The 23,322-nt window shown below is 42.4% G+C and overlaps 6 protein-coding genes across 6 annotated transcripts; 3 read left to right on the forward strand and 3 right to left on the reverse strand.

The window, feature by feature from the left end:
* BJX67DRAFT_108777 (secretory lipase-domain-containing protein) lies at positions 1 to 1,726 on the forward strand. Its single transcript, XM_071024289.1, has one exon. The coding sequence runs from the start codon at positions 118 to 120 to the stop codon at positions 1,525 to 1,527; it is 1,410 nt and encodes a 469-aa protein (XP_070886234.1). The 5' UTR covers positions 1 to 117; the 3' UTR covers positions 1,528 to 1,726.
* A 198-nt stretch (positions 1,727 to 1,924) lies between these two features.
* Positions 1,925 to 3,550, reverse strand: BJX67DRAFT_381270 (flavin-containing monooxygenase; the record flags this gene model as incomplete). The annotated part of the gene is made up of 1 exon (XM_071032991.1): positions 1,925 to 3,550. One exon carries the CDS (start codon positions 3,548 to 3,550, stop codon positions 1,925 to 1,927), a length of 1,626 nt encoding a protein of 541 aa, XP_070886235.1.
* Positions 3,551 to 3,881: 331 nt separating this feature from the next.
* On the reverse strand, positions 3,882 to 5,231 carry BJX67DRAFT_108851 (uncharacterized protein). Its single transcript, XM_071024290.1, has 2 exons — positions 5,091 to 5,231; positions 3,882 to 5,029 (listed from the first exon to the last, which is right to left on the reverse strand). The coding sequence occupies exon 2, from the start codon at positions 4,991 to 4,993 to the stop codon at positions 4,103 to 4,105; it is 891 nt and encodes a 296-aa protein (XP_070886236.1). The 5' UTR covers positions 4,994 to 5,029; positions 5,091 to 5,231; the 3' UTR covers positions 3,882 to 4,102.
* Positions 5,232 to 7,473: 2,242 nt separating this feature from the next.
* On the forward strand, positions 7,474 to 8,881 carry BJX67DRAFT_353502 (uncharacterized protein). The gene has a single exon (XM_071029126.1). It carries the CDS (start codon positions 7,640 to 7,642, stop codon positions 8,780 to 8,782), a length of 1,143 nt encoding a protein of 380 aa, XP_070886237.1. The 5' UTR covers positions 7,474 to 7,639; the 3' UTR covers positions 8,783 to 8,881.
* A 1,088-nt stretch (positions 8,882 to 9,969) lies between these two features.
* Positions 9,970 to 10,743, forward strand: BJX67DRAFT_381274 (uncharacterized protein; the record flags this gene model as incomplete). Its single annotated transcript, XM_071032992.1, has 4 exons — positions 9,970 to 10,363; positions 10,417 to 10,460; positions 10,517 to 10,525; positions 10,576 to 10,743. The coding sequence occupies 4 exons, from the start codon at positions 9,970 to 9,972 to the stop codon at positions 10,741 to 10,743; spliced, it is 615 nt and encodes a 204-aa protein (XP_070886238.1).
* Positions 10,744 to 11,960: 1,217 nt separating this feature from the next.
* Positions 11,961 to 13,425, reverse strand: BJX67DRAFT_108878 (NAD(P)/FAD-dependent oxidoreductase). The gene is made up of 8 exons (XM_071024291.1): positions 13,369 to 13,425; positions 13,268 to 13,317; positions 13,002 to 13,214; positions 12,888 to 12,946; positions 12,451 to 12,840; positions 12,348 to 12,390; positions 12,244 to 12,291; positions 11,961 to 12,188 (listed from the first exon to the last, which is right to left on the reverse strand). The coding sequence occupies exons 2-8, from the start codon at positions 13,302 to 13,304 to the stop codon at positions 12,121 to 12,123; spliced, it is 858 nt and encodes a 285-aa protein (XP_070886239.1). The 5' UTR covers positions 13,305 to 13,317; positions 13,369 to 13,425; the 3' UTR covers positions 11,961 to 12,120.
* Positions 13,426 to 23,322: the final 9,897 nt, after the last annotated feature.

Genomic DNA, 23,322 nt, shown 5'->3' on the forward strand with positions numbered 1-23,322 from the left:
CATTGGGGAGAATGGAGTATAAACATCCCCACAGCCCATTCCCCTGTTGATCTGTCCTTGTAACTCTCTCTCTCTATATACGATCCGGACTCTGATCCAGCACTCCCGGGCTTCATAATGTACTCCAGGCTCCCCGTGTGGACCGCTATACTGGCTGTCCTCCTCGCAGTCCTCCCCACAGCCTTCTCCCGCCCAACGCGCCGCGCCGAAGATCCAACCACAGACCCCTTCTACCAGCCCCCGGCCGGCTTCGAGTCCCAAAGCCCCGGCACCATCCTCCGCGAAAGACAAGTCAACGCCTCCTTCTTCGGCTTCATCCCCGACCCCGTCGACGCATACCAACTCCTTTACCGCACCACCGCCGTCAACGGCTCCGCAATCGCAACCGCAACAACCATCTTCAAGCCCAAGTCCCCGAAAACAGACCGCTTCGTCTCCTTCCACACTGCCTACGACTCCTCTTCCCCAACCTGCAACCCAAGCTACCAGTACCAGCTCGGCGTAGAGCAAACGGGCCTCATCTCCTCCGTCGAGAGGCTGATTATCCAGGTCTACCTGGAGAAGGGGTACATCGTCTCCTCGTCCGACTACGAGGGTCCCGACGCGGCATTCGCAGCAGGTCGCATCGAGGGCATGGGCGTGCTGGATTCCATGCGCGCCGTGAGCAATTACCACGAGAAACTCGGCCTCTCATCGGATTCCCCCGCCATCGTGGGAACGGGATACTCCGGCGGCGCAATCGCAACGGGCTGGGCGGCCGCCCTGCACGCGTCGTACGCGCCCGAGCTCAACGTCAAGGGCTGGGCGCAGGGTGGCACGCCCAGTAACCTGACTGGAACCCTACTCCTCCTCGACGACAGCCCGTTTAGCGGGTTCATCCCGCCAGCAATCGACGGGCTCTCGAAGCCCAGCGCGTACGGGGCAGAGGTTACCCCGCTGATTGAGCGGATCATCACGGAGAAGGGTCGCGAGGCGTTAGAGTTCGCGAGCACGCACTGCGCCGTCGCCGATCTCGGGAATTTCTTCAGCCAGTCGTTGTTTTCGACGGAGTTTCAGACTCTGGGGCCCGCTTTGCTTGATGATCCGACGATTCAGTCCGTTCTTAATGATAATATTCTCGGTACGAAGAGTGACGAGACTCCCACTGTTCCTGTCTTCGTGTACCACGCGACGTACGACGAGATCATCCCGTACGACGACGCGGATCGGATGGTGACTTCGTGGTGCGGCAATGGCGCGAGTGTTGCGTTTACGACGTATAAGAGTGGTGGACATGCGACGACGGAGGTGATTGCCTTGCCGGCTGTTGTGGAATTCGTGGAGGCTGCGTTTAATGGCACGGTTGAGGAGGGGTGTTCTGAGGACACGGAGTTGGATAGTCTGCTTGATCCGCTTGCGCTTGGGGTGTCGCTGGAGCCGTTGCTTGTCGCATTGCTGGATGCGCTGGACGTGGCTGGGGAGAAGGATGCGAATGTTCAGCGGGATGTTAGGGCTTGGGAGACGACGGTGCCCTTGCAGGGGGTGTGAGTGGGTTTATTTATTTCGGGTTACAATATATCAGTGACCTCACCTGGGCTAGCTACGAGGATAGCTTCTTTATCTAAGCACGATTTTAAAGCAAAACAAGCCATTCACCCACATTTAGATGCTCCTGCTACTCGTGGATGCAATTAGACTGCCCTGTGGCCCATCGTAATGTAGACCAGGGTGATAGAGCTCGCGGCTCTTCCGTTCTCTCACTAGCAAGAACGTGGAGGCTGAGTCCGGGCATCGGCTCCCTGAGAAATAAGGCTGGGATATGGATGAAGAGCGTCGGTTTGGTGATTCGCCCTAGCTCTGTAGAATGCCTGCTTTCGAACCCATCTCATAACGATCTGCACCCTTGGTTCACCTCGGCGTACCGCGATGACGGCAAGAAGCCCTACTACACCACAGTAAATCCGTCCCAGCTCTCCAACGCCTTCCGACACAGCTCCTCATACATCGGAATGCCTCCCGGCCAATTCAACATCTCCTTCCTCTTGCCTGGGATGTTCGACCCCATATACGGCGAGTCTGCCTGGGGAAACAGTGTCATATTTGCAATCATGTCGACCTGTGCCTTCCAAGCGACTTCCGCTCCCTCCGTCGGTTCAACATAGCCCAACCCACTCTCATCGATCTTCCGAATCGCGTCCGCAATCCACTGTCCTTGGAACTCGATGCCAGTCGGCCCGTTACTCAGTGCGGTCGGGCCGTGCAATGAGTACGCGAGAAACATGTTTGGGTATCCCCGTCGCGTCATGCCCAGGTACAGGACGGCGCCGTTCCTGTCCCATTCCTCCGCCAGCGTCGTCCCATCCGTGTTGCGCAGACCCTGGATCTGGGTCAGACTGCCCGTGAAATTGTCGAACCCTGTGGCTAGCGCGATTGCGTCAACCCTGTATAACGTCCCATTCGCGGTCTCGATACCGTCCGGTCTGATGGCTGCGATATTGTTCCCAGGCTCGCGGACATTCACGAGGTGCACGTTTGGTCTGTTGAATTGCTCGAAATAGTCTACCTCCAGGGAGCATCGCTTTACACCTATCGGGTGTGGCGGCTCCAGCGGCGCAAGGACATCTCTCTTTTGCGGATCCGTGATCCGCGCCCGTGTCTTTTTCGCCCAGAAGTTGTACGCCTCGCGATTCGCCTTCTCGTCGATCAAGATGTCGCTGTATCCGCCGAGGAGAAACGAAAAGCCGCCAGCCTTGTACAGAGATTCATAATACGCATCACGCTCCTCGGCCGACACGTCAAACGTATTCTTCGGATGCGCGTCGTCCAGATACCCCGCGAACGTGCGTCCCCGACGCTGAAAGATGCTCTCTGCCTCGGCCTTCAGCGCCTCCTGGGCCTCGCGAGAGTATGACTTCTGCTGCATTGGAAGGGCGAGGTTAGGCGTCCGTTGGAATACAGTCAGGGATTCCACCTCTTCCTTCCCCCAGTCCTGGATAATCTGCACGCCTGTCGCGCCGGTTCCAAGGACGGCGACTTTCTTCCCGCACACGTCGACGCCCTTCCTCGGCCAATTGGCCGAATGATATATATCCCCCTTGAAGGTCTCCAACCCAGGAATGTTCGGGGTATATCGCTTTGTGGTAAAACCCGCACAAAGCAGGAAGAATCGACAGCTGGTCACCCGGCCATCGGCGAGCTCAACGCTCCACCGTTTGGTCCCCTCCCTGTCAAACTGCGCGCCCGTGACAGTCGTGCTAAACTCCACATCCTTCTTGATGTCGAGAACCTTATCCAGATGCGCGAAGTACTCACGGATCTCGGCGGCTGCGGGGAACTTCTCGCTGAATGACCAACTCTTCCACACCTCAGGGATGGAGAACTGGTAGATCGATGCCTCGGAATCGACGCGTGCCCCGGGGTATGTGTTCCAGTGCCAGACGCCGCCGAGGTCGGTGCCGGATTCGTAGACGCGGCAGGTGTAGCCGAGCTTGCGGAGGCTGTGGAGGAGATATATCCCCGAGAAGCCGGCACCGACGATGACGATGTCGTATGATGCGTTTTGTTGCGCCATGCTTCGTTCACGAAGGTGGCTCTTGGGTACGTATGTACAGGGCAGATATGTAGAGTGAGGAGAAAGTCGAGCATAGGCGACTGGGCGTCTTTTTATCATTCCATGGTTCATCGCAGCTTTCAGCGGTGGCCCCCTTAAACTTCCTCGCCCGCCGATCTCCCAAGATTTCGCGCCTAATCATAGGTCCGTTGACTGGGTCTCTGGATAGATCAATCATGTGAAGGAGAGGGGTGCATTTATGGCCCACGCTCTCCACCCTGCGGACCATGTCCGAGCTCATTTCCGCCGCCTCGAGTCATTCTTGAGAGAAGTCGCGTCGGGATTCAGCTCTCCATACTCCGGTGCTGATGCTGGCTCCTCCACGCGCAATACTTATTCTTGCATTGTCGACTCAATTGGCCAACTCTATCAAGTGCGGACCAATACGTACACACCTGCCTCGATAGTTACGCACCAACGACGCCTCTTCCAAAATAGTAAGCTACCTGTGCAAGGCTTCATTGGTGTGCAGCTAGCGGGGCCAATGTGTTTGTGCTATGTAGCGGGCCCCGATCAAGACGCCGCCTTCCGATCAACAAATACAACACTCGTCGTGCCCCCTTCCCTCCCAAGCCCGCACGGCTTCCGCCCCTCCCCAAAAGCCCTAAACCACGCCCGGTCCTCCTCACAAACAAGCAGCTCATCCAGGTCCCCGACAATCCGCAGCTCACCCACGCTATCTAACGCTTCAAGCTGCTCCACACCCAGAAACACCTTCGGATAACTCGGCACACCAGCCGGCCGAATAAACGCCGCTGATCCCCAAGCTAGGAGATACCCCTCGTCCATCCGCGTCGGGACAACGAGTTCGAGGAGCTCGATCCGCTCGCAGTAAACCAGACACTCCTGAACAAGGATCTGCATGTTCGGTACATTCGTGTGTAACTCGTGCAATGCCTTCGAGGTGAAATGGAACCCCAGACAGCGTATATATTTGCGGCGGCGTGGGCCGATACCCCGCAGGAAGCGGGTGATGGCGGGAATATCGATGTCCAGTTTGAAGAAGGACTCGGCGAACAAGAGGGGCATGGCTTCGGCGTGGATTTGGCGATTGACGGAGAGGAGGGCGAGGAATGTATTCGGCATTGTAGTAAATTCTGGTGGGATGCTATCCTTCGTATGCGGTCCATGAGGCGATGGTGATTGGGAGGTGGGGAGGGAGAAAACATGGCGGTAGATTTGGTGGCGGAGCTCGAGGGGGAGGGATAAAAGGGAAGACATCTTTGTGTCTGGTTGTGTGAATATTTGTATCGCGCCGCGGTAGAGATCTATATAACTGCCGAGAAGGGGATAAGCTGTTCCTATGCACGGGTAAGCGCGAACAGGCAAGACCCGAGGACGTTGGCCGCTTATAGTCAGCAGAATGCGGGCTGGGCTGTGCAAGACTCGCCCCAATGGGGCCATAATTAATCTGAAGAATCGCGGACGATCTTGTCTGCCCTGGCCCCAGTCAGCTTCCAGTTGGAACATCCGCGCGTTTCGCCTTCCAAGAGCAACTCACTGAATCCGCCAGGAAAAAAAAAGATCTCCCAAACACGGCCACACCTGCGATGGAAATCCGTCCCCCAGAGAGGTGGATTTGTCTCTTCGTATGATTTTACCGCTGCCTTTTGATCAGAAAACTAACAGGGCCAGCTTGAAAACGGGAACTGTCGACGCTCAGCCGGGCGAGTCGCGGTTGCCACGATATCGCCGCCCCCGCCTACAGGGCGCTGAGGATCCAGTTTCGGTCAGCTCCTACGCCCGACTCTGCTATTTTTAATGTTATCGACTGGCACGGACACAAATTTCTGCAGTGGGCCCGGTTTGCGGCCAGGCAGGGTCCCCGCGGGGGGGAAGGGGCGAATCCCTCGGGCGACAGAAGGACTGGGGAGCGGAAGTTGTGCATTATGAAGCACCACCAGCCGTCAGCAATCCCTTTCCGGAGCCACATTGACAATTCTCGAACATAGGTCGAGCTTCGTGTTCGAGAATTGTAGATCCCCATTGAGTCACTCGATGAATTTGAGCGGGAACTTGGGGCCCTCGGAGGAGGTCCTTGGGGGGTTTCTCGGAAGGCTGCACCATAGACAACCAGCTTTTGGATTGATGTATTGCGAGCTGTGGTGCAGTGTCATCCATCGTGCCAAATGAATATTTGGTCGTCTCGGTCAGCCTACCAGATTTCGGCATATGCCCCGTATTAGCAGGGTCTCAATATACCTGCCATCAGGCCGACTGGAGGTTGCGGCCCGGCTGTGCTGAATGAGTCTCTGTCGTTGATTGTGACGTCTTCGCTGTCGAGCACCTTGTTGTGGAGAACTAAGTTAGCTTTACGCGGTCTGGTCTCATTGTCGAGGTATCCACGTACGACGGCACCGTTCCTGACGACCTGGGTTACAAATATCCCAGCCTCGACGCGTCCGATATCAGCTAAATCCCTAACACCTACCCACACCTTGAAGAACTCCGCCTGCAAAGGAAACACAGCCAAGGTGAGCGTCACAAATGCGACCTATACCAAGCCCTTGTGAAATTCCCCTAGCTTCGCAGTCTCATCCTAGATCTTCACTTTGACCCTCGAGATTGGCCTGTTATCGTTCCATATTGGGGATCAGGTCTATACCGACTCGGAAATCCTCCGGTCATCACTCATCAAACCCGCTGGAGACGAGGCTCTTGCGCTCAAGATAAGGAATCTGACCAGTTCCAGCTAATCCTGGCCACGTCTCCGACACCTGCATGTTGCACCATTCGGGATGCACGTCTATCATTTTCAACAGAGGCGCTACCGCGCGTACTTCGTACGGTGATTCCTGGTGTCGCGCCTTGAGGTTGAGGAGCCCACCGTCCAGGAAATCGGCGAGATGCCGTGGGAGGTATGGATGGTCTATTGGATGGCAGGAGGAGCAGGCATATTCGTCCTTCTCGTCAAATAAGCCACATCATGCGTGTCGGACGAGCTTCCTCATTCAGCGGATGAGGAGTGACAAGATTCGACCCCTTCCACCTTTCAGAGTGAGCTCCGTGGATGAAAACGATGGCGCCAAAATTGGCCCCCAATCGCTGGATAGGCTTGGCCGGGGCGTGCAGGGATTGCTCACAGCCACGACTCGCCTGGACCGAAAACGCCTCGTTTCAGCCTGTTGGTGGATGCTCTTTAAAGGCCCAATGCGCCCTTCTGGCCCCGCCTCGAGCATCACGCCACGATAGGGATTATTTGCTGCGACTGCAAAGAGAGGAGGCATGCCTCGAAATGGCCTCAGATTGGTCCGGAAGGGAAACAACCACCGCAATCATGACCCTGCGAACGATCCCATTTCTCAACCACACGCTGCTCGAGGAGGCCCGCCCAAGGAGCTTGAACCCCCAAGCCGATTATCCCGAGTCCAGGACACTTGGTTCTACGAGGGCCTTGCGATAGTTTTCAGCGCCGCCTGCCATATCGCGATCATCGGTGTCCTGGTAACGTACGCCGGCAGGCCTGCGCCAAGTTTCTCCTATGGCTTTACCCTCAACGCGATTGTCTCCGTGCTAGCCACCGCGTCCAAAGCATCTCTGGTCTTTGTTATGGGGGAATGCATCGGGCAACTGAAATGGATCTGGTTCTACGAGAAGAAGAATCAGCTCGACGACATGCAATTATTTGACAGCGCCAGTCGTGGCCCCCTCGGGTCGGCGTTGATGCTCTGGGAACTGAAGGGGCGGTCGTTGGTTTCCATGGGCGCCCTTATTACTCTCCTCGCCTTGACGTTCGATCCATTCATGCAGCAGATCTTGACCTACCCGGCAATATCGATGGTCGAAGCCACGGAGGTCACTCCCGCCGCAGCGAAGAAGGCGACTGCTGTTCGCTTCTTCTCCGCGTCCGACGATTCAGCAACTCTCGGTGAGTATTTGCAGTCCATCGCCTATACCGCGCAATGGTCCGAGAACCTCGACGTAAACCCAACGTGCCCCTCTGGAAACTGTACGTGGCCGGCTTTCCAATCCCTGGGAGTGTGCAGCCAGTGTGAAGATATCAGTGATTCCACAACGCTCGAATGTCCTCCATTCGAGTTCGATACTAACATGGGATATACTGACGAACCGGGAACGAATGAGTGCCAGATTATACCCCAACGCGGGAAACCAGCAAATATCACTATGCGGATAAGTGCGAGGTCCATTTCTGATGGAGAATGGCGCCTCTCCGTGCCGTATCACAAAGTCTGGGCTCCTTGGGGCTTGACACAGGCCTGGCATTCCGATCGTGTTGGCCCCAATAATGTATTCGCCGGATTGCAGGACCCGTTGCTTGTTCTCGCACACGCGGAACTTTCTCTGGTCAACCAAACTGCAGGCCTTGCGCCCATGTTGGACTTACGAAAGGCATTTAAATTGAGGGTCACACAATGTGCTCTTGCGCTCTGTGCAAGAACATACAACGTCGCAGTCTCGAACGGAGCTGTCTCATTTGATCTCTCAGACCCCGAGTACGGCCAGATTTTCTGCCTTTACTATCCCACAGGCGAAGTAATACCAGGCCCCGAATGTTTGAGGAATCGCGCTGCCTTGCCTGCCGATGCAATGGAACGGGTTGACTGGAGTCCTTGCTGGAAACCGGGGACTGAACCGCCAAAGGACTTTACCCAGATGTCTGCAACTATCTGGACAAACAGCGGCCAACTTTCATTTGGCCCATTGAGTGATTGGGATTTAATAACACCGTTCCTTGTCGGGCAGGCAACCACATCTTTTGAAGTCAGCAACTCCTCAGAATGGTCTCTTCTTGGCCCTGAAAGTTGGCCTGCACGACCAGACCCGAATATCGCGAAAACTATGCGCGCTGGACTCGAGGAGGCGACGAAAGCAACAGCCGCTGCGTTGACAAGGTCTGCCCTCTTAGCAAGCAACACGACAATCGAGGGGACCATATACAGGACCAAAGTGTGTGTTTCTGTAAATTGGCTGTGGATTCTGCTCCCGACAGCGTTGATTATCTTTGGGACTGTCTTTGGGGCGCTGACTGCGGGAGCGAGTCGGCATGAAGGACTATCTGTGTGGAAATCATCTATTCTGGCAGTGCTGTTCCATGGCTTAGATGGCTTTGAAAGGGATGATCAGGTGGACAGATATGCCTCTATTAGTCGGATGGGCCAGGCTGCCGAGCGAGTCGAGGTGAAGTTGACGGCGTCCGATGGGACCAGGGGTCTTATGCTGAATCAGAGTTGAAAGTATCTATCCTCATCCCCTCTTTCGAGGATGTACGTATCTCGATCACACCATCTCTGAGCAGAGATATTGAAAATGTAAAGCGCATGGGTGCATTGGAACCATGAACGCTCCGTTCACGAATAGAGTGAGGGTATCTTTCGCTTGCAAAATTTCGCGTATCCGCAAATGCCAGGCCTTTAATCCCTACGATATTAGAAGAATTCATCTCCTGACATCCCTTCGGCTAAACCTGCGTCGGCTTTGGCGACCAACTACCAGACCCCCGATGGAACTACGCAGCATTACATGAACTTCAATGGGTGGAGAAAAGGTTCGAACTTCCACGCCGAGGCGCGTGATTCTCAGCGAAGATGCTGGACAGACGTCAGGGAAGAGCATTGATGAGACTCATGGTATCAGGGAGGAGATCCTCCCATCGCCAATTCCGTCGGGGATTATCTCGGGCATCTCCCAGTTAAGAGCAGCGTTGCCAGGATCGGTCAGCTTCAATGCTCCGCCACCTCCTAATGTCGCTTCAATCGTTCCTTCATTTCGCTTCACTCATTCAATTGCTCTTTCCTAATACGGCTATCGTGAAGGTCTATCAGAGGCATCCTCGCAGGTATAAATATCGCTAGATAGACCTTAGTTAGCAACTCAAATTCTTCTTCCGCTTTCATCCCAATGATTGCTTACCTCCGTGCTTGGGCATTTGAATCTCGCCGTAGCTCCGTGACTCATAACTCCCTTTGGCCAGGTATTTAGATTGGAACATAGCGACGGCGATAACTCGATGGTCCTATAGGATATCGCAAACGGACTCTATTCAACTCTATTCAGCACCAGACACGTACGGCGATGGCACGCTGAACACTAACCATAGCCGAAATGCCGCGGATCCTAGGAAAATGTAGGGTGGCATCTGGCTTTGGATGAGGAGCGGAAATTGTTACTGACTGGAGCTGCTGTCGATTGCCGTCCCAAACCACGTGGTCTGGGGTCGGAGAATAAATTTGCTGGTGTGTTATTCATTCACCGGGAAGAATTATTCACCGGTGCATGTTCTATCTGGCTCCAAGATTCTTGCTATTTCGTGTTGACGCTCCTCGAGGACACGAGAGACTGGAGGGTAGCGCCGTGGAAGGCGTACGCAGTGTCCGGCTGCTTGAGTAAGGTGAATCCTGGAGCTGAGAAACCTGGGTAACATGCTCACGCTGGACCAAATTAGACTCGTTGATGGCCGAGCTGAGCAGAATCAGGCAGTTATCCGCCTCACAATCGACGCGGCGTCCCTCGATGCCGCCCCCACGATAAAGGCGGGGCTTGGGCAGTACGAAGGGGGCAAGGGCAAGGGGAAAAGGTACTCAACAGAGAGTACAATTGTTGGCAAGAATATCCAAATGGTGTTAGAGATCAACGTCTCCTACACATTGCCGACATACGATGACGAGGGCGTGGTGGAAAAGCTGGTATGGGGGGGGATGGACTATACCCTGTGGTACGGCAGCCCTGAGGAGGTCGAGACAAACATGTTAGTTGTCGAAGCAAAGAGTCCGAACTTACTTGCAGATGGCCGTTATCAGGCTATTTCATACATGGGTAAGTCACCCACGGGGCCTACCGATATCCTGAATGCTCACCCGTTGTGGCAGCCTTGATTCAACATGCTCTTCAGAAGGCCGGCAGGCTGCGATGGGTATATAAGGTCTGATAGTGGGTGGGTATCACTACACTTTCTATTATATGGACCAGGAAATCCGGGTTTGTCTATTCTTCATGCTGCCTTACCGGGATGAATGCTGATACTTCAGAATAAGTACTCCAAATGCATCATCTATACATGGGAGAGCCATTCCCGGGAGATCTTCTCCTATGTAGTTCATATGGTATCGGCGGCTACCCAGCTTAGCCCAACTACGACATACGAGAGCATGCCTGCGAGCGAGGTGATCAAGGGCTGGATGGGTATTGAGCACTGAGAGGTCGGCAAACGATCAAGTAGCAAAAGGGCAATTAGTCTATAACGATACCAGTGTTTCTATTTTGTATATTATCAGAAGAGGGAAGAACCATTACTGCAGCGAAATGGAAGGTGAAAACATTGTAATATGCAAGATAACTTTAGCAGTATACTTTTGGAACAAGAAGCACACCACCAAAGGCTATTCGGCGGGTTCTTCCCTGGTTCAAATTAAATCCTGATCCGGGAATATTTTCAAGTAACCTCGTGCCCGGGCCCATTCTGCCCCTGGCCTAATGTGCAGGCGGACTCCCATGATTGATGATATTTTTTCTGACCCTAAATTGTCTCGGCTTGGCAATTTTCTGCATTGTGAACGAAGAATCTCTGCAATCTGAGAGGTTGAACCAATTGTAACCCCCGACAACGAGTTGCCTTGTCTCTCTAACCATCCCTCTTCTCGCCAGCCTCTTTTAACCTGCTTCAATCGAATTCAGCCCGCCCCTACCGTCCCACGCCGTCTAGTCGTCCACTCACAGGGTCTCCTCCACGCGTACGGTACCTTTCAACCGGACCTTGCTTCGGTCATAATTCTCCGCAGTCTCGTCACCCCATGCCAGAATCAACGGCTGCGTGATAAGGAACACCCTGTGTCTATCAAGTAAGGTGTCGTCTTCCGCAACATGGTGCAGTCGGTGCAGAGCGACGCAATTGGACACACTTGAGTGATTGATATGCAGGGATATCTTGGGGGCCTTTACAATTAATGTAGGTGCGTTGCATCCACAGTGAAATAGCGGGACCGGCCGCCGAAAATATCAACCTTTCGAGACTTTGATGGAGGAAAAAGGGGTCGGAGAACATAACAGAAGGAAAGAAACTCCTTTGAGATACTCACATGCACAAGCAGGAGAGGGAGCCTGGTCGCACTGGATGGGGACGCTGATGTTAGAGCTTGCCAGCTTTCCTGGACACAGAACCCCTCTAGGCTGCGGATAACCGCCTCCATTTCTGCCGTGGGGACCGAGTCCAAGAGCGACACATCTTGGAGGGTATCCTTTCGAGGCTTCAACTCTCTCGCCCTTGCCGTCCCGTCAACCGAACTCTTCAGGAGATAACTGAAACCTGTGTCAGCGCAAACGCTCCACGGATCTAAGACGCCTTGCAAGACCATCAAAAAGCTTACTGGCATCTGCCTCACAAACAGCAATGAACCCCTGGTCCAAGAGTTAACAATACAACAGAATACTCTACGTGGGACAGTGTCTGGTCCCCAATTCCTATTGACTAAGTTCCTAAGTAAATTGGCAAGCAAAGTAAGCCTATAGTCCCGCATTTTCCTGTCTCTTTGAGAATCGACAAGCTATACATGTTGGCGCCTACCACCTTCCGAGTGCTAAACGGTGATCCACTTGCCCATCCACTTCCGAGTGATCTCTTTTGCCTCATCGACGAGACCGAATTCTATGGCGAGCGGTTAGTGGCAAAATCAAGACGACGTATGTCAGACGGCACAGACCAAGTAAAAGTTGAACAGATCCACGAACAGCGGATTCAAGAGCGGAGGCAAATATTCCGCATTAGTATCATAATCATAAGACCAATACGGCTGGGGGAACATACTCCACGAGTGTGTATAAGAGGTATGCTCGCCGATGAAGATAATCTAGATAGCGTTAGCTAGCAAATCCCAGGCCTTACACATCCAAACCGAGGGCAGACTCACGTTATTCTCCGTACTAAAATAAGCCAGAATGTACAACTCATGCTGTCCCACGCTTGGGAATGCCCACGATCCCCCGGCATTACTCTCCTCCCCAATCCAGCAAAGCCGCTTGAGTCGGCCTGTGTACTCCTCGCGAGCGACTTCGCCGTGCAACTGCACCAGGCCCTCAAGGACATACTGCGCGTGTTCGTCTTCGGGCGTGGAAACCCACCGCTCGCCGTAGTCGTCCTTGTTGTAGCTGCCCAGTACGACGGCGGGGCCCGTGCTATTCAGGTTGAAGCCGGGGTAGCAGATGTCGCCGAGGCCCGGGATGTCGGTTTTTGTGTTGCAGCTGCCGAAGATGGGGCGGTCGAGGTGTTCCCAGAAGCGGGATTTGAATTCGAGGGCCACCTACACTTATGAGAACAATAAAACCTGGGGTGGATGGGGTTGCGGACCTTGCAGGCGGATTGATACATCAAAAGCGAGATTGCGTGGCCCAGTGTGGGCGAGAATTCTTCTCTCGTTAGCGATTGGTCTGCATTCTACACATAGACCAGGCCCGGGCATACCTGGGAGCTTCCACTTGCGGACGACAGTGAAGGGTACAGCAATGAATGTGTGGTCGTACGCAGCTTTTTGGAACTCGCAGTCAGTGTAGTGATTCTTCCATGAGATCTGCACTTTATTCCCGTGTGGGAGGTAGTCGACTTTCTGGATCTTGCGGTAGTACTTCAGGTCGTCTCCGACGATCGGTTTGAACGCGCCCGGGAGTCGGGCCATTCCTGTATAGGAATATCAGATTTCCGCAGAATAAATGTTGTTACGAGAATCAAACCTTTATCGACCGTCTTCCACTTCTGCGACGAGAACATCAGGTTATCATATCTTAATCCAGAGTCAGCAGAGCCTTAGACAATATAGATTCGAGCTACTCACAAGCTCACCCAGAAAGGGGCCGCAGTGAGTGTCTGTCGGCTAGAACAAAGTCGCTTCATTATCTCTAGCTACTGAGTGTCGACCTACTAGGGAGGTTGTGTGGTCACATGACCTCGGCTAGTCGCCTTACTGAGGCCTCCAACACACCCCTGTAGGCAACTTGCTAGTATAAGGCTGGCAACCTTCCTAATTTGGTAGTCTAGATATAACACCTGGTATTAAGGTATAGAGCTTAGGATAAAAACACGGGAAAAAATACATGAACTATAGGGAAAAACTATAGAAAAAACCTTATTCTAATATCCTCTATAGAAATAAGAAGCAAATTGGCCTACTAGATAACCTCTTAAAGGTTAATTAATTTTATAAAGACTTTAAAATGGCCTATATCAAGTAGCTTTATAAGTTTGTTAGCTAGATTATATGTCCTGTTAATATACAAGAATTTGACCTTGCCTGCTTCTAGGTAGTCTTTAATAAATAGGAAATAGTTATCTAGCTATTTTATAGTAAATAAGAAACCTGTTTTCTAGAGCAATTTGATAGTATTATTATTATTAGTTAATATTATAATCTTCTTGTTAATTAGTAAGCCAAGTACTATAGCAAGCTTCTAGATATATAATACTTTCTTGATTATATAGTTAAAAGTAATAAGTTCTATAATAATTATAGATAGGGCAAGTATTAATTTCTTTTTAGAGGACCAAGATATTGGGCTACCTATATAGAGTATTATAAATACCTTAGTACTCTTACTATTAGTATAATCTTAATATATAGTATTAATATAGATCTATAGACCTATTTTAGGATTTTAACCAATCTACAGGCAATATTAGTAGTGTTTTAGATATTATAGCAGATTTTTGACAGCCTTTAGGTTATATTAGATTGGGAAGCTTATATAATATTATAGTTAGAATATAGTATACTAAATATTAGGCCATATTTTGGTAACAAGCTAGTTAAGCTAATCTAGGACTATTGCAAAGTTAGAAACTAGAGCTGATTTGGTATTCTTAGTATTGCTTAGGCTGGATTCTTGCTTCTTAAGCTTTATATAATAAGATTAGTATACTAGATTTATAGGGATATTAGTGCTGCTACATGTTGCTATGCTATACTTAGTAAGAATATTCTTGGTATAAGTATCCTAGCTTATTAATATAATACTAGAATTAGGATCCTAGTAGATGGCACGGCCTAGAAATTAGGTTAGTTCCCTAATTACTTTTAGGTTAAATGATTCCCCAAGATTAGCCTGAATATTATTAATACTAGCTTCCATGTTATTAGCAAGTATTAGGTTATTAACCTATATAATAATATAGGCCTTACCTCTATAATATATATATAGCTTCTTGTATAGTAGTATAAATCCTATAACTATAAGCTTTTCCTTGATTTCTTTAAACTATAGATAGCCTGCTTGCTAAAGGCTATATAGAACTTGATTTAAATACTAAACCTTGTCTAATCCTCTAGGGGATTTAAATCTAGGTAGTTAGTACATGTAGATATAATAATCTCTTAATACTATATAAAGGTAAGTAGTAACAATATTAACCTACCTTATCTTCTTCTTTCTTACTATAATTATAGTAAAGAACATGTAGACTACTATATCTAATAATACTAATACTAAGAAATTATAAAAATTAATTCTAGGCTGTTAGTTGTTTCTATATATGATCTAGCATGCTTTAAAATAGTTAACAAAGTTATTCTTATCTTGCTTTAGGGTGAATACCTATTTCCTAGATAAAATATAAGCCTTGGCCTGTGTAGGCCTCAAGATAATTATAAAAATATTTATCCAAGTAATATTATTGTATTAAGTTACTATTATAGTTTTTTATTAGTCTATATATAGCAACTATATGGCTTTTTTATAGGACTATAGGATTCTAATATTAGTAGCCTAAAGTCTTTCTAAAGGTTTGATAATATCAAGTACTGCAAGTAATTGCTTATTCCCAAGCTATATAGGTAGAATCCTCTTATTAGCTTATTTTAACACGCGCCTTTCCCTGGCTATTAATTTAATAATAGGCCAATTTTTAGCTATATAGTCCTTCTAAGGTCTTCTATGCTTTTTGGGGACAATAGAAGGAGGAGAAGGTAGAGGAGGTAGAGGAGGAAGTAATTTAGGCTAATTCTTAGGTTTTTTTATGGCTTCAAGGATTCTAGTTAATAAGTTTGATATATAGATATTCTCCAAGCTAAATAGGGCTCTTATATATTTCTTATAGCTAGTATTAGCTATTTATAATTAAAAAAATAATAGTAGAGGGTTAGGATTCTCTCTAAAAGGTTAGTGCTAAGGTAAAAGGACTTGTAGTAGGCAAGGTGGGTATAAAATTAGGTGTTATAGGATCTTGGGTGGCTAAATAGCAACCTGTTAATATTAATATTTAGGATCCTGATCCCTACTGTTAGCTTGGCTTGCTAGTAGTAATCCTATAGGTATATTGGATTTAATCTATTAGGTATAGCTAACCTCTAGAATCTCTAGTAGTGATATTAGGCTAGTATCCTATATCTTGATATTTCTATCCCTATATTATTTCTCTATATACTTAATAACCTCCTTAACTTGCTTTTCTACTGGGCTAGCTTGCTTGGTTAATCTACCCCTATTAGGTGTAGTATCTGGTTGTAGTAGTATATTAGGGTATTATAATATAGGTATATTTTTTAATATATAGACTATGGTAGGTTTTCTAGGATTACTAGTAGGTAATTTAGATTCTATATTTATAGCTAATAGCTTACTATTAGAATAATTATTATAATATATATAGGATTTATTAAATATAATATCCCAAGATCTTATTATCTTATTATTAGCAGGAATCTATATCTTAAAAATATGGCCATGATCTCTATTATAGCTGACTAGGTACCTAAGCTTGGCCTAATATCCTATCTTCTTAGTAGTAACTTAGTCCTTTTTTAGGATATAAATTTATGCCTTGCAGCTAAATACTTGGAGATATTTTAGGGGTAGATTTAGGTTAGATTGCTTGAACTATTCTTTCTAATAATATATTAGGGCTCTTGGATCTTTATCTTTTGGCTAGGGCAGCTAGTTTATAATATAGATAGTGGTTTTAATAGCTATTAGCTATAGCACCTCTAGGAGACTACTATTAATAATAATAGCCTGGGCTATACTATTTAGATAGCCTCTAAAATATTTAGATAGCCTGTTTAGCTTGGGAGTCTATAAAAAGGTTATTTTCCATATAATACCTTTATTAATAGCCTTCTAAATAAATACCTTAAATTTTAATCCTTTATTTATTAGAAATTGCTAGGGATATTAGCCTGTATTAGTATTTAACTACTTATATAACTGTAAAAATTTCCCCAAGGCCTGACTCTTATTTTTTAACATATATATAAATATCAGGCAGGTTGCTATATTAATATAGATTAGATAATATAGGTAGCTGCTATAGCTTATTGGCTTTATTATCTATATATTAGCATACTATAGTATAATAGGGTTATTAGCATCTAGATCTTTGCTATTTTAGACCTCTTAGAAGACTTGTTTTTTAAAGTATGTATTATTATATATATTATATATAAATAGTTAAATTCAACCTAGGACTAGACTAGAATTTTTAATTTTTAGGATGCTAGCATGGCCAAGGTAATGGTAAGCTAGAAGGGTCTTATTAATATTAGCTATTACTATAGTAACAAGCTCCTTATTATCCACAGGATTTAGGGGGAAGGTATTAAGGTAGTAGACCCTATATTACTTAGATATAAATAATATAGGTATATTAGTTAATTAATTATAGACTATTATAATTTTTACAGACTAATTTAACTAATTCTCCTAAGCCCGAGTAATGCTATAAAGGTTGAATTTTATATTAGGGTTGTAGTAGGCATTAATCTTAATCTCTTGTAGTTTATTATAAAGGTCTTGGAGCTGTAGCTTAGCTTGCCTATATTTATAAGTCTTGCTATCTAATATCCCTGCTATTTAGTAGGTATAGGGGCTCTTATCTTTTTAATACAGGTATAATAAGATAAAATATCCCTAGTCCATGACTATATATTAGGCCAAGCTAGTATTCTAGATTTATGATTTAGTCCTATTATCTAAGGGTATTATGGCTGCTGCTATAGCAGCAAATTCAAAGTTATTATTACTATATAATACCTCCATGGCTATATATTGCCTAGCATCCTTACTTTTTAAATTTAAGGGTTTTAATAACTTTAGCTAATATATCTAATAACTATTATAGGCCTGCTAATCCTCTTTCTATTATTTAGAATTAAGATAGTAGTAAAAATCTATACTATAACTAGGGCCTCTATAGTATATATAGCAGCTATTATAATCTTTCTTGTTTTTTATATTTCTAAATAAGTTAATATAGTTGTTAATTAACTAGCTATTTTTTAGTCTATCTTGCTTGGTCTTTTTACCCTTTTTCTTCTAGCTTTTATTATTATTACCTTTTTTATTATTAGTATAGTTTAGGGCAGCTATAGAGAATTTAATATTAGCTATTACCTGTAAGATAGCTTTATTATAAAGGTTATAAAAGTCTATCTATTAGTATATTATTACTATATTATTAGTAAAGGTATATTACTCTACAACGCTGGTTGATAGTAAATTTGTGGCCAAAAATGGCTATGGTTGTTGCTGTTTTGAGCTTACCTTTTACCCACCTAACTATAACACGGCTGCACTAAGTAACAGTCATAACATCCTACTTACCCTTTTATCTTGACTACTTCCCAAGTACTCTAGGAGTATTCCTAGAGTACTCCTAGAGCATTCCTAGACTATCCCTAAGTACTTCTAGGTTAAAGTAAATATCCTCCTAGAGCTTGCATGCTACCTGTAATATCCTTTTATCCTATTCTATTAGATTAGCTGTTTATTCTTACTATATATAATTATAGTATTTGTATTATTAGGGCTTCTAGCTATTTTATAGTTTTTAAAATCTTTTATCCCTAACTATTCTATTTTCTTAGGTGTGCTATATAATAGCCCCTCCCTAAATATAAATCTAGTTTATAATATTTAAGATCCCTCTAATTTATTATCTTTTACTTGCTATACTTTTCTAGCCTTTTTATTATAAATTTTTTTCTAGGCCCTATTATAGCTATATAAACTTTTTTTAACTCTAAGAAAAAGCATGCCCCTGGCCTAGAGTATTATTAAAGGTATTATTAGCAACTTGTAGAGAATAGTATTTAAAAATAGCTTATAAAGTCTATAAAAAATAATATTAAAAGTATTAAAAAGAAGTAAATAAGGTATAATTAAGTTTATATTATTATATATAGTAAGTAAATTTATTAATACTACCTCTTTAGGTACTATAACTTTCTAGAAGAAAATTGACTAATTTACCTTATTAAGGCTTGGAAAAAGAATATTATAATTTTTTTAAAATAGTTGCTTGATAACTATAATATTAAAAAATTTAGTAGCTTATATAAAAATTAGTAATAATAGTACTAGTTATATTATAAAATAGTTAGTTATAGTTTTTATATAAAATACTATAAGTATATTAATAATATCTAATTTATCTTTCTTATTTAATTATAGTCCTATTACTAATCTAAATATAGTATATAAGGGATATATTAGTATCCTAATATAAACTAGATCTTATAATAGAGGAAAAGCTAGTAATAAATATAAATAACCTATATATTATATTAAGGTACTACTAGGTTGATTCTAGAACTCCCTATATAAATAATTACTAAATAATTTAGTTAGCCTTTCTTATTCTTGTCTTTGCTTATATTACTAGCTAACCTAGTACTTTAGTATATATAGATTAAAATAAGTAGACTAATATCTCCTATTTTTTTAGTAATAATATTTTTAATAATAGCAATAAAGAGGACAAAATTAATTAAGATTCTCTAATAGTAGACTTGAAAATCCTTTACTAGGGTTAGATAATACTTATTCTTCTACCAAATCTAGATAGTATTTATAATTATCTAGTAATAAAGGTTAACCTAAGATATATTAAGGGCTATTAAAATAATCCTAAATAGTAATATACTTGTCCTAATATTTCCTATTTTAAAAGCTAACTTTATAAAGCAAAATATTTTTTATATCTAAAGTTAAAGAACTAGTATTTGATATTATTATTCTTATTATTACTATAGCTATTCTTGATAATATCTTTAAATCCAAGTTTATCTAGTTTATAGAGGATATATTTATAACTTAAGTCTAGAAACTATAGTAGTTCTTAGAATTTAGATTTAAGAAATATAAGTTAAATATCCTAGTATATTAATAACTATTATCTATTATATCTAAAAAAGGGATAGATAAAATAAAGCTTATATTATATTATACCTATCTATCTTGCCTCCAAGTTTTAAGCTTATATATTAGAAGATTTAAGATAATAAAGTCTTATAAATATTAATACTATATAATAGAAGTAATTAATAGTAAATAGCTAATAACTTGATTAATATTTAATATTTTATCTTCTATTTTATTCTAGATCTAATACTTATACTATCTAGGGACTATCTTGCCTGTATTACTTTAACAGGTTATAGGCTATATATATATTACTACTTTTTAGAAATATATAAACTTAAGAGTTTAAACTTATATATAGGCTATAGTTCTAGATATCTTATTAGAAAATATAATAATAAGTGTTTTTAGCTACTAAAGTTAGTATATTAATCCATGTGTCCCTGCTTATTTCAATGACCTTTCTCCTAAAAAAAGGGGTTCTATTTTTAAATATCTAGATATTATTTGCTTTAAGGAAATTTAAGATATACTAGTATTTAAAGCCAAAAAGCTATATAGGTTAATAAAAAATATAAAAAGCATAGATCTTAGCTATCTTAAAAAAAAGATAGATAATAATCTCTAATATATTAAGGCAAAATTAAAGATAATAATATTTAAATCTATATATAATAACTTTTTTAATACTATCTATACTAAAGATATAAATAAATAGCTGGATTTATTATATATAAAGAGTAGTAATAATATCTATTATACTAAGATAATTATTTATAAGCTTAAGAAGTAGTAACATGTTATAGAGCTAATAGGAGCTTTAATAAAGGATTTCTTAAAAAAAGAAGCCCTTTAATATTAGAAGGTACTACTACAAGCCCTAATTAGTCTTAGATGGGTAAAAAATATCCCCTTAGAAAGAAAGGTAGAATATAAAATAGATACTAGAATAGAATTACTAGAGTATCTAGGATTAGAGATTCTTCTACTAGTATATAAAGATTATACCTCTTTTCCCTTTTTTAAGCCTTGTACTGCTCTAATTATTTTTATAAATAAATACTATCTCTTTTATATATTTAGCTCTTAATATTAATATTATTTTACTATATCCTAGAAAGCCTATAAGTATTTTAAAAAATATCTAAGAGACCTAGGATAGAATATACTAATTAAATACCTTAATAAGTTCTGTTAACTTACTCTTTAGGATAAAAAAGCCTTAAAGCTTCATGCTTAGAAAATTTATAAGATACTTTATTTTACTATTAAATAGTATATTAAAGCTAGTTTCTAGCCAAGTAAACTAATATTTCTATATATAAGTTTTAAAATTCAAGTATTATAAGCTACTAACCTAGTAGATTAGGATGTCTTATAATTTATAATCTATAAATTAGTGTCTTGTATGCCCTACTTTCCTAATTAACTAAAAATAGTTCTTGGCAAATATTTTGTATATTTAACTTATTAGTTAGGAATCTAGAGGTAGGTTATATCAAGTCTAGTAATTTATTAAAGATATATTTTAGCTAGACCTGGTTATACTACCTTACTACTCCTATTATCTACTTAAACCTATGTATACCTTTTTTAATAGCAACTTTAACTATTTATCTGTTTTAAATATTTCTATACCCCTCTATTTAAACCTACTATATATTAGTAAATATATATACTACAAAATTATACTAAATAATACTAGCAAGAACCTAATATAACTTTTCTAGCTTAAAAGCTAACTATAATAGATCTATCTTCTTAATACTATTTATTAATCTGCCTTCTAAGCTTCTTTTAGATATTTTCTATTATCTAGGAAATCTAGATAATTTTTTTTCTATAATACTTACCTATTAATGCTTCTTAAATATCTTTTAAATAGCATAATAATTATTAATTTAATTAATTTTTGCTAGATATACTAGCCTAAAGTCTAATTTTGTTATTTACAAGGGGCTTATATAGCTTAAACAGGTTATCTAACATGATATTATAAATAGAGATATTGCATGATCTATCTTTAAACTTGTATAGAGGCTTTTTAGACATAAATATTAAGAAAAGTTACTTATTCCTTTTAGAAGAGCGCTAGCATGGTCTTTTATCTTAAATAACTATGATTCTAATAGAATTAGTGTTTTAAAGCTGATTTAGGACAGGTTACCACCCTTTAGGTAGTTAGAAAAAAAATTGTAGCTACTAATTTAACCTATCCTTGACCTCTTAGAATAATTACTCTATAAGCATGTTAAAGACTCTAAACTAGATAGACATGCTGTTAGGCGTCGGGATTCGGCGAAAGTATTCAGCCGTCGCGACGCCGGGTGCCAGCAAGCGTCGAGCTGCCTAGTCTTCGTGAAGGGACTTGTTCAGGTTTACGCGGAGGATTCTATTGCAAGAGGAACAGAACGAATCGCTTAGGGAACTAGGATACATGCGAGAGTCAGGATCCTCATATAATCGGCCGTCGGGCCGCCGTCGGGCAGCCATCTGAGCGGGGTCAGAGAGGGGTCGTCGTTGATGCCTGTCGGTTCAGGCACCGACCGTGACACATGCTGGCTTTTACTTTGCTCTACTTGAAATCCCAAGTAGATTTAAGTAGAAAGCCTTATATATTATCCTGGATAATATTAAGCAGGCAACTCTTTTAAATAATAAAATATTATTTAAGAAGTAGTTAATTATAGTGGGATATAGCAAACCTTAACTACTAAAATTATACTTAATATATCTCTATTATAGACTTAAATATTTTAACTCTAGATATAATAAGATTATAAATATAAGAGAGGTTCTTGTTTATTAACTTCTAGTTATCTATTAGTTATTCAAGTAAGATAATATTTAAGTGGCTAGCCAGGAATAAGTTTTAAAAGATAGAATTAATATATTTTAGTAGGTTGCTATAAAAAGCTATCTAAATATTGTTAAAGTATTTATTTAATATATTACTAGAGTTCCTGCAACCCTTTTATAATATTTTATTATATTCTTACGCGAGACTTATCTAGCTTGATACTTTAAGAAGTATTTTAAATCTTTATTTCCAAGTTATAATTCTAGGTATACTTTTATTTAAGAAGTACTATACCTGAAATATTATTTATTATAGTATAGTATAAAATAATATATAATTAAAGAAAAAAGTTCTTATTTATTAAATTAAATTAGTTGCTAACTATAACTAAACATATAGTTTAAGGATATATTATACTAACTTACTTAAGATACTAGTAATTATTTAAAGTATTTAGATCTATTAAACTACCTATTAGGGTTTATAGGCTAAACTAAATCAGCTAATTTAATAGGTCTATAAAGTATTAAATATATATATATAATATTACAGCTTAGATATATTTTTATTATATTAGTTGGATACTACAACTCTTCTACTTATTAAATCTATTTTTTTATTAGTATAGGCTAGTAAAGTAGTTTATAGGAGCTAATTAAGGTTAGTAAACTCCTTCTAGAACTATTATATACTTGTTAATTACTAGAGTAAAAGAGGGCTAGTATTATATATACTTAACTCCTAATACTTATTAACTATTAATTTGTATCCAATACCATATATTTTTAGATAAGATATTAATAGGGAATTGATTATCCTTATTTATTATATGTATCTTCTTTTACTATAATTAATAATA

Source organism: Aspergillus lucknowensis, assembly GCF_044049455.1.
Source record: "Aspergillus lucknowensis strain CBS 449.75 chromosome Unknown BJX67scaffold_20, whole genome shotgun sequence".
NCBI lineage: Eukaryota > Fungi > Ascomycota > Eurotiomycetes > Eurotiales > Aspergillaceae > Aspergillus > Aspergillus lucknowensis.

Coding starts and splice junctions, on each gene's coding strand:
- BJX67DRAFT_108851 (XM_071024290.1), bottom strand. CDS start 4,993: ATGGCCCCATTGGGGCGAGTCTTGCACAGCCCAGCCCGCATTCTGCTG.
- BJX67DRAFT_108878 (XM_071024291.1), bottom strand. CDS start 13,304: ATGTTCTCGTCGCAGAAGTGGAAGACGGTCGATAAAG. Junction 12,947..13,001: donor CCGCAAGTGGAAGCTCCCAG/GTATGCCCGGGC, acceptor TAACGAGAGAAG/AATTCTCGCCCACACTGGGC. Junction 12,841..12,887: donor TGTATCAATCCGCCTGCAAG/GTCCGCAACCCC, acceptor TCATAAGTGTAG/GTGGCCCTCGAATTCAAATC.
- BJX67DRAFT_108777 (XM_071024289.1), top strand. CDS start 118: ATGTACTCCAGGCTCCCCGTGTGGACCGCTATACTGGCTGTCCTCCTC.
- BJX67DRAFT_353502 (XM_071029126.1), top strand. CDS start 7,640: ATGGGATATACTGACGAACCGGGAACGAATGAGTGCCAGATTATACCC.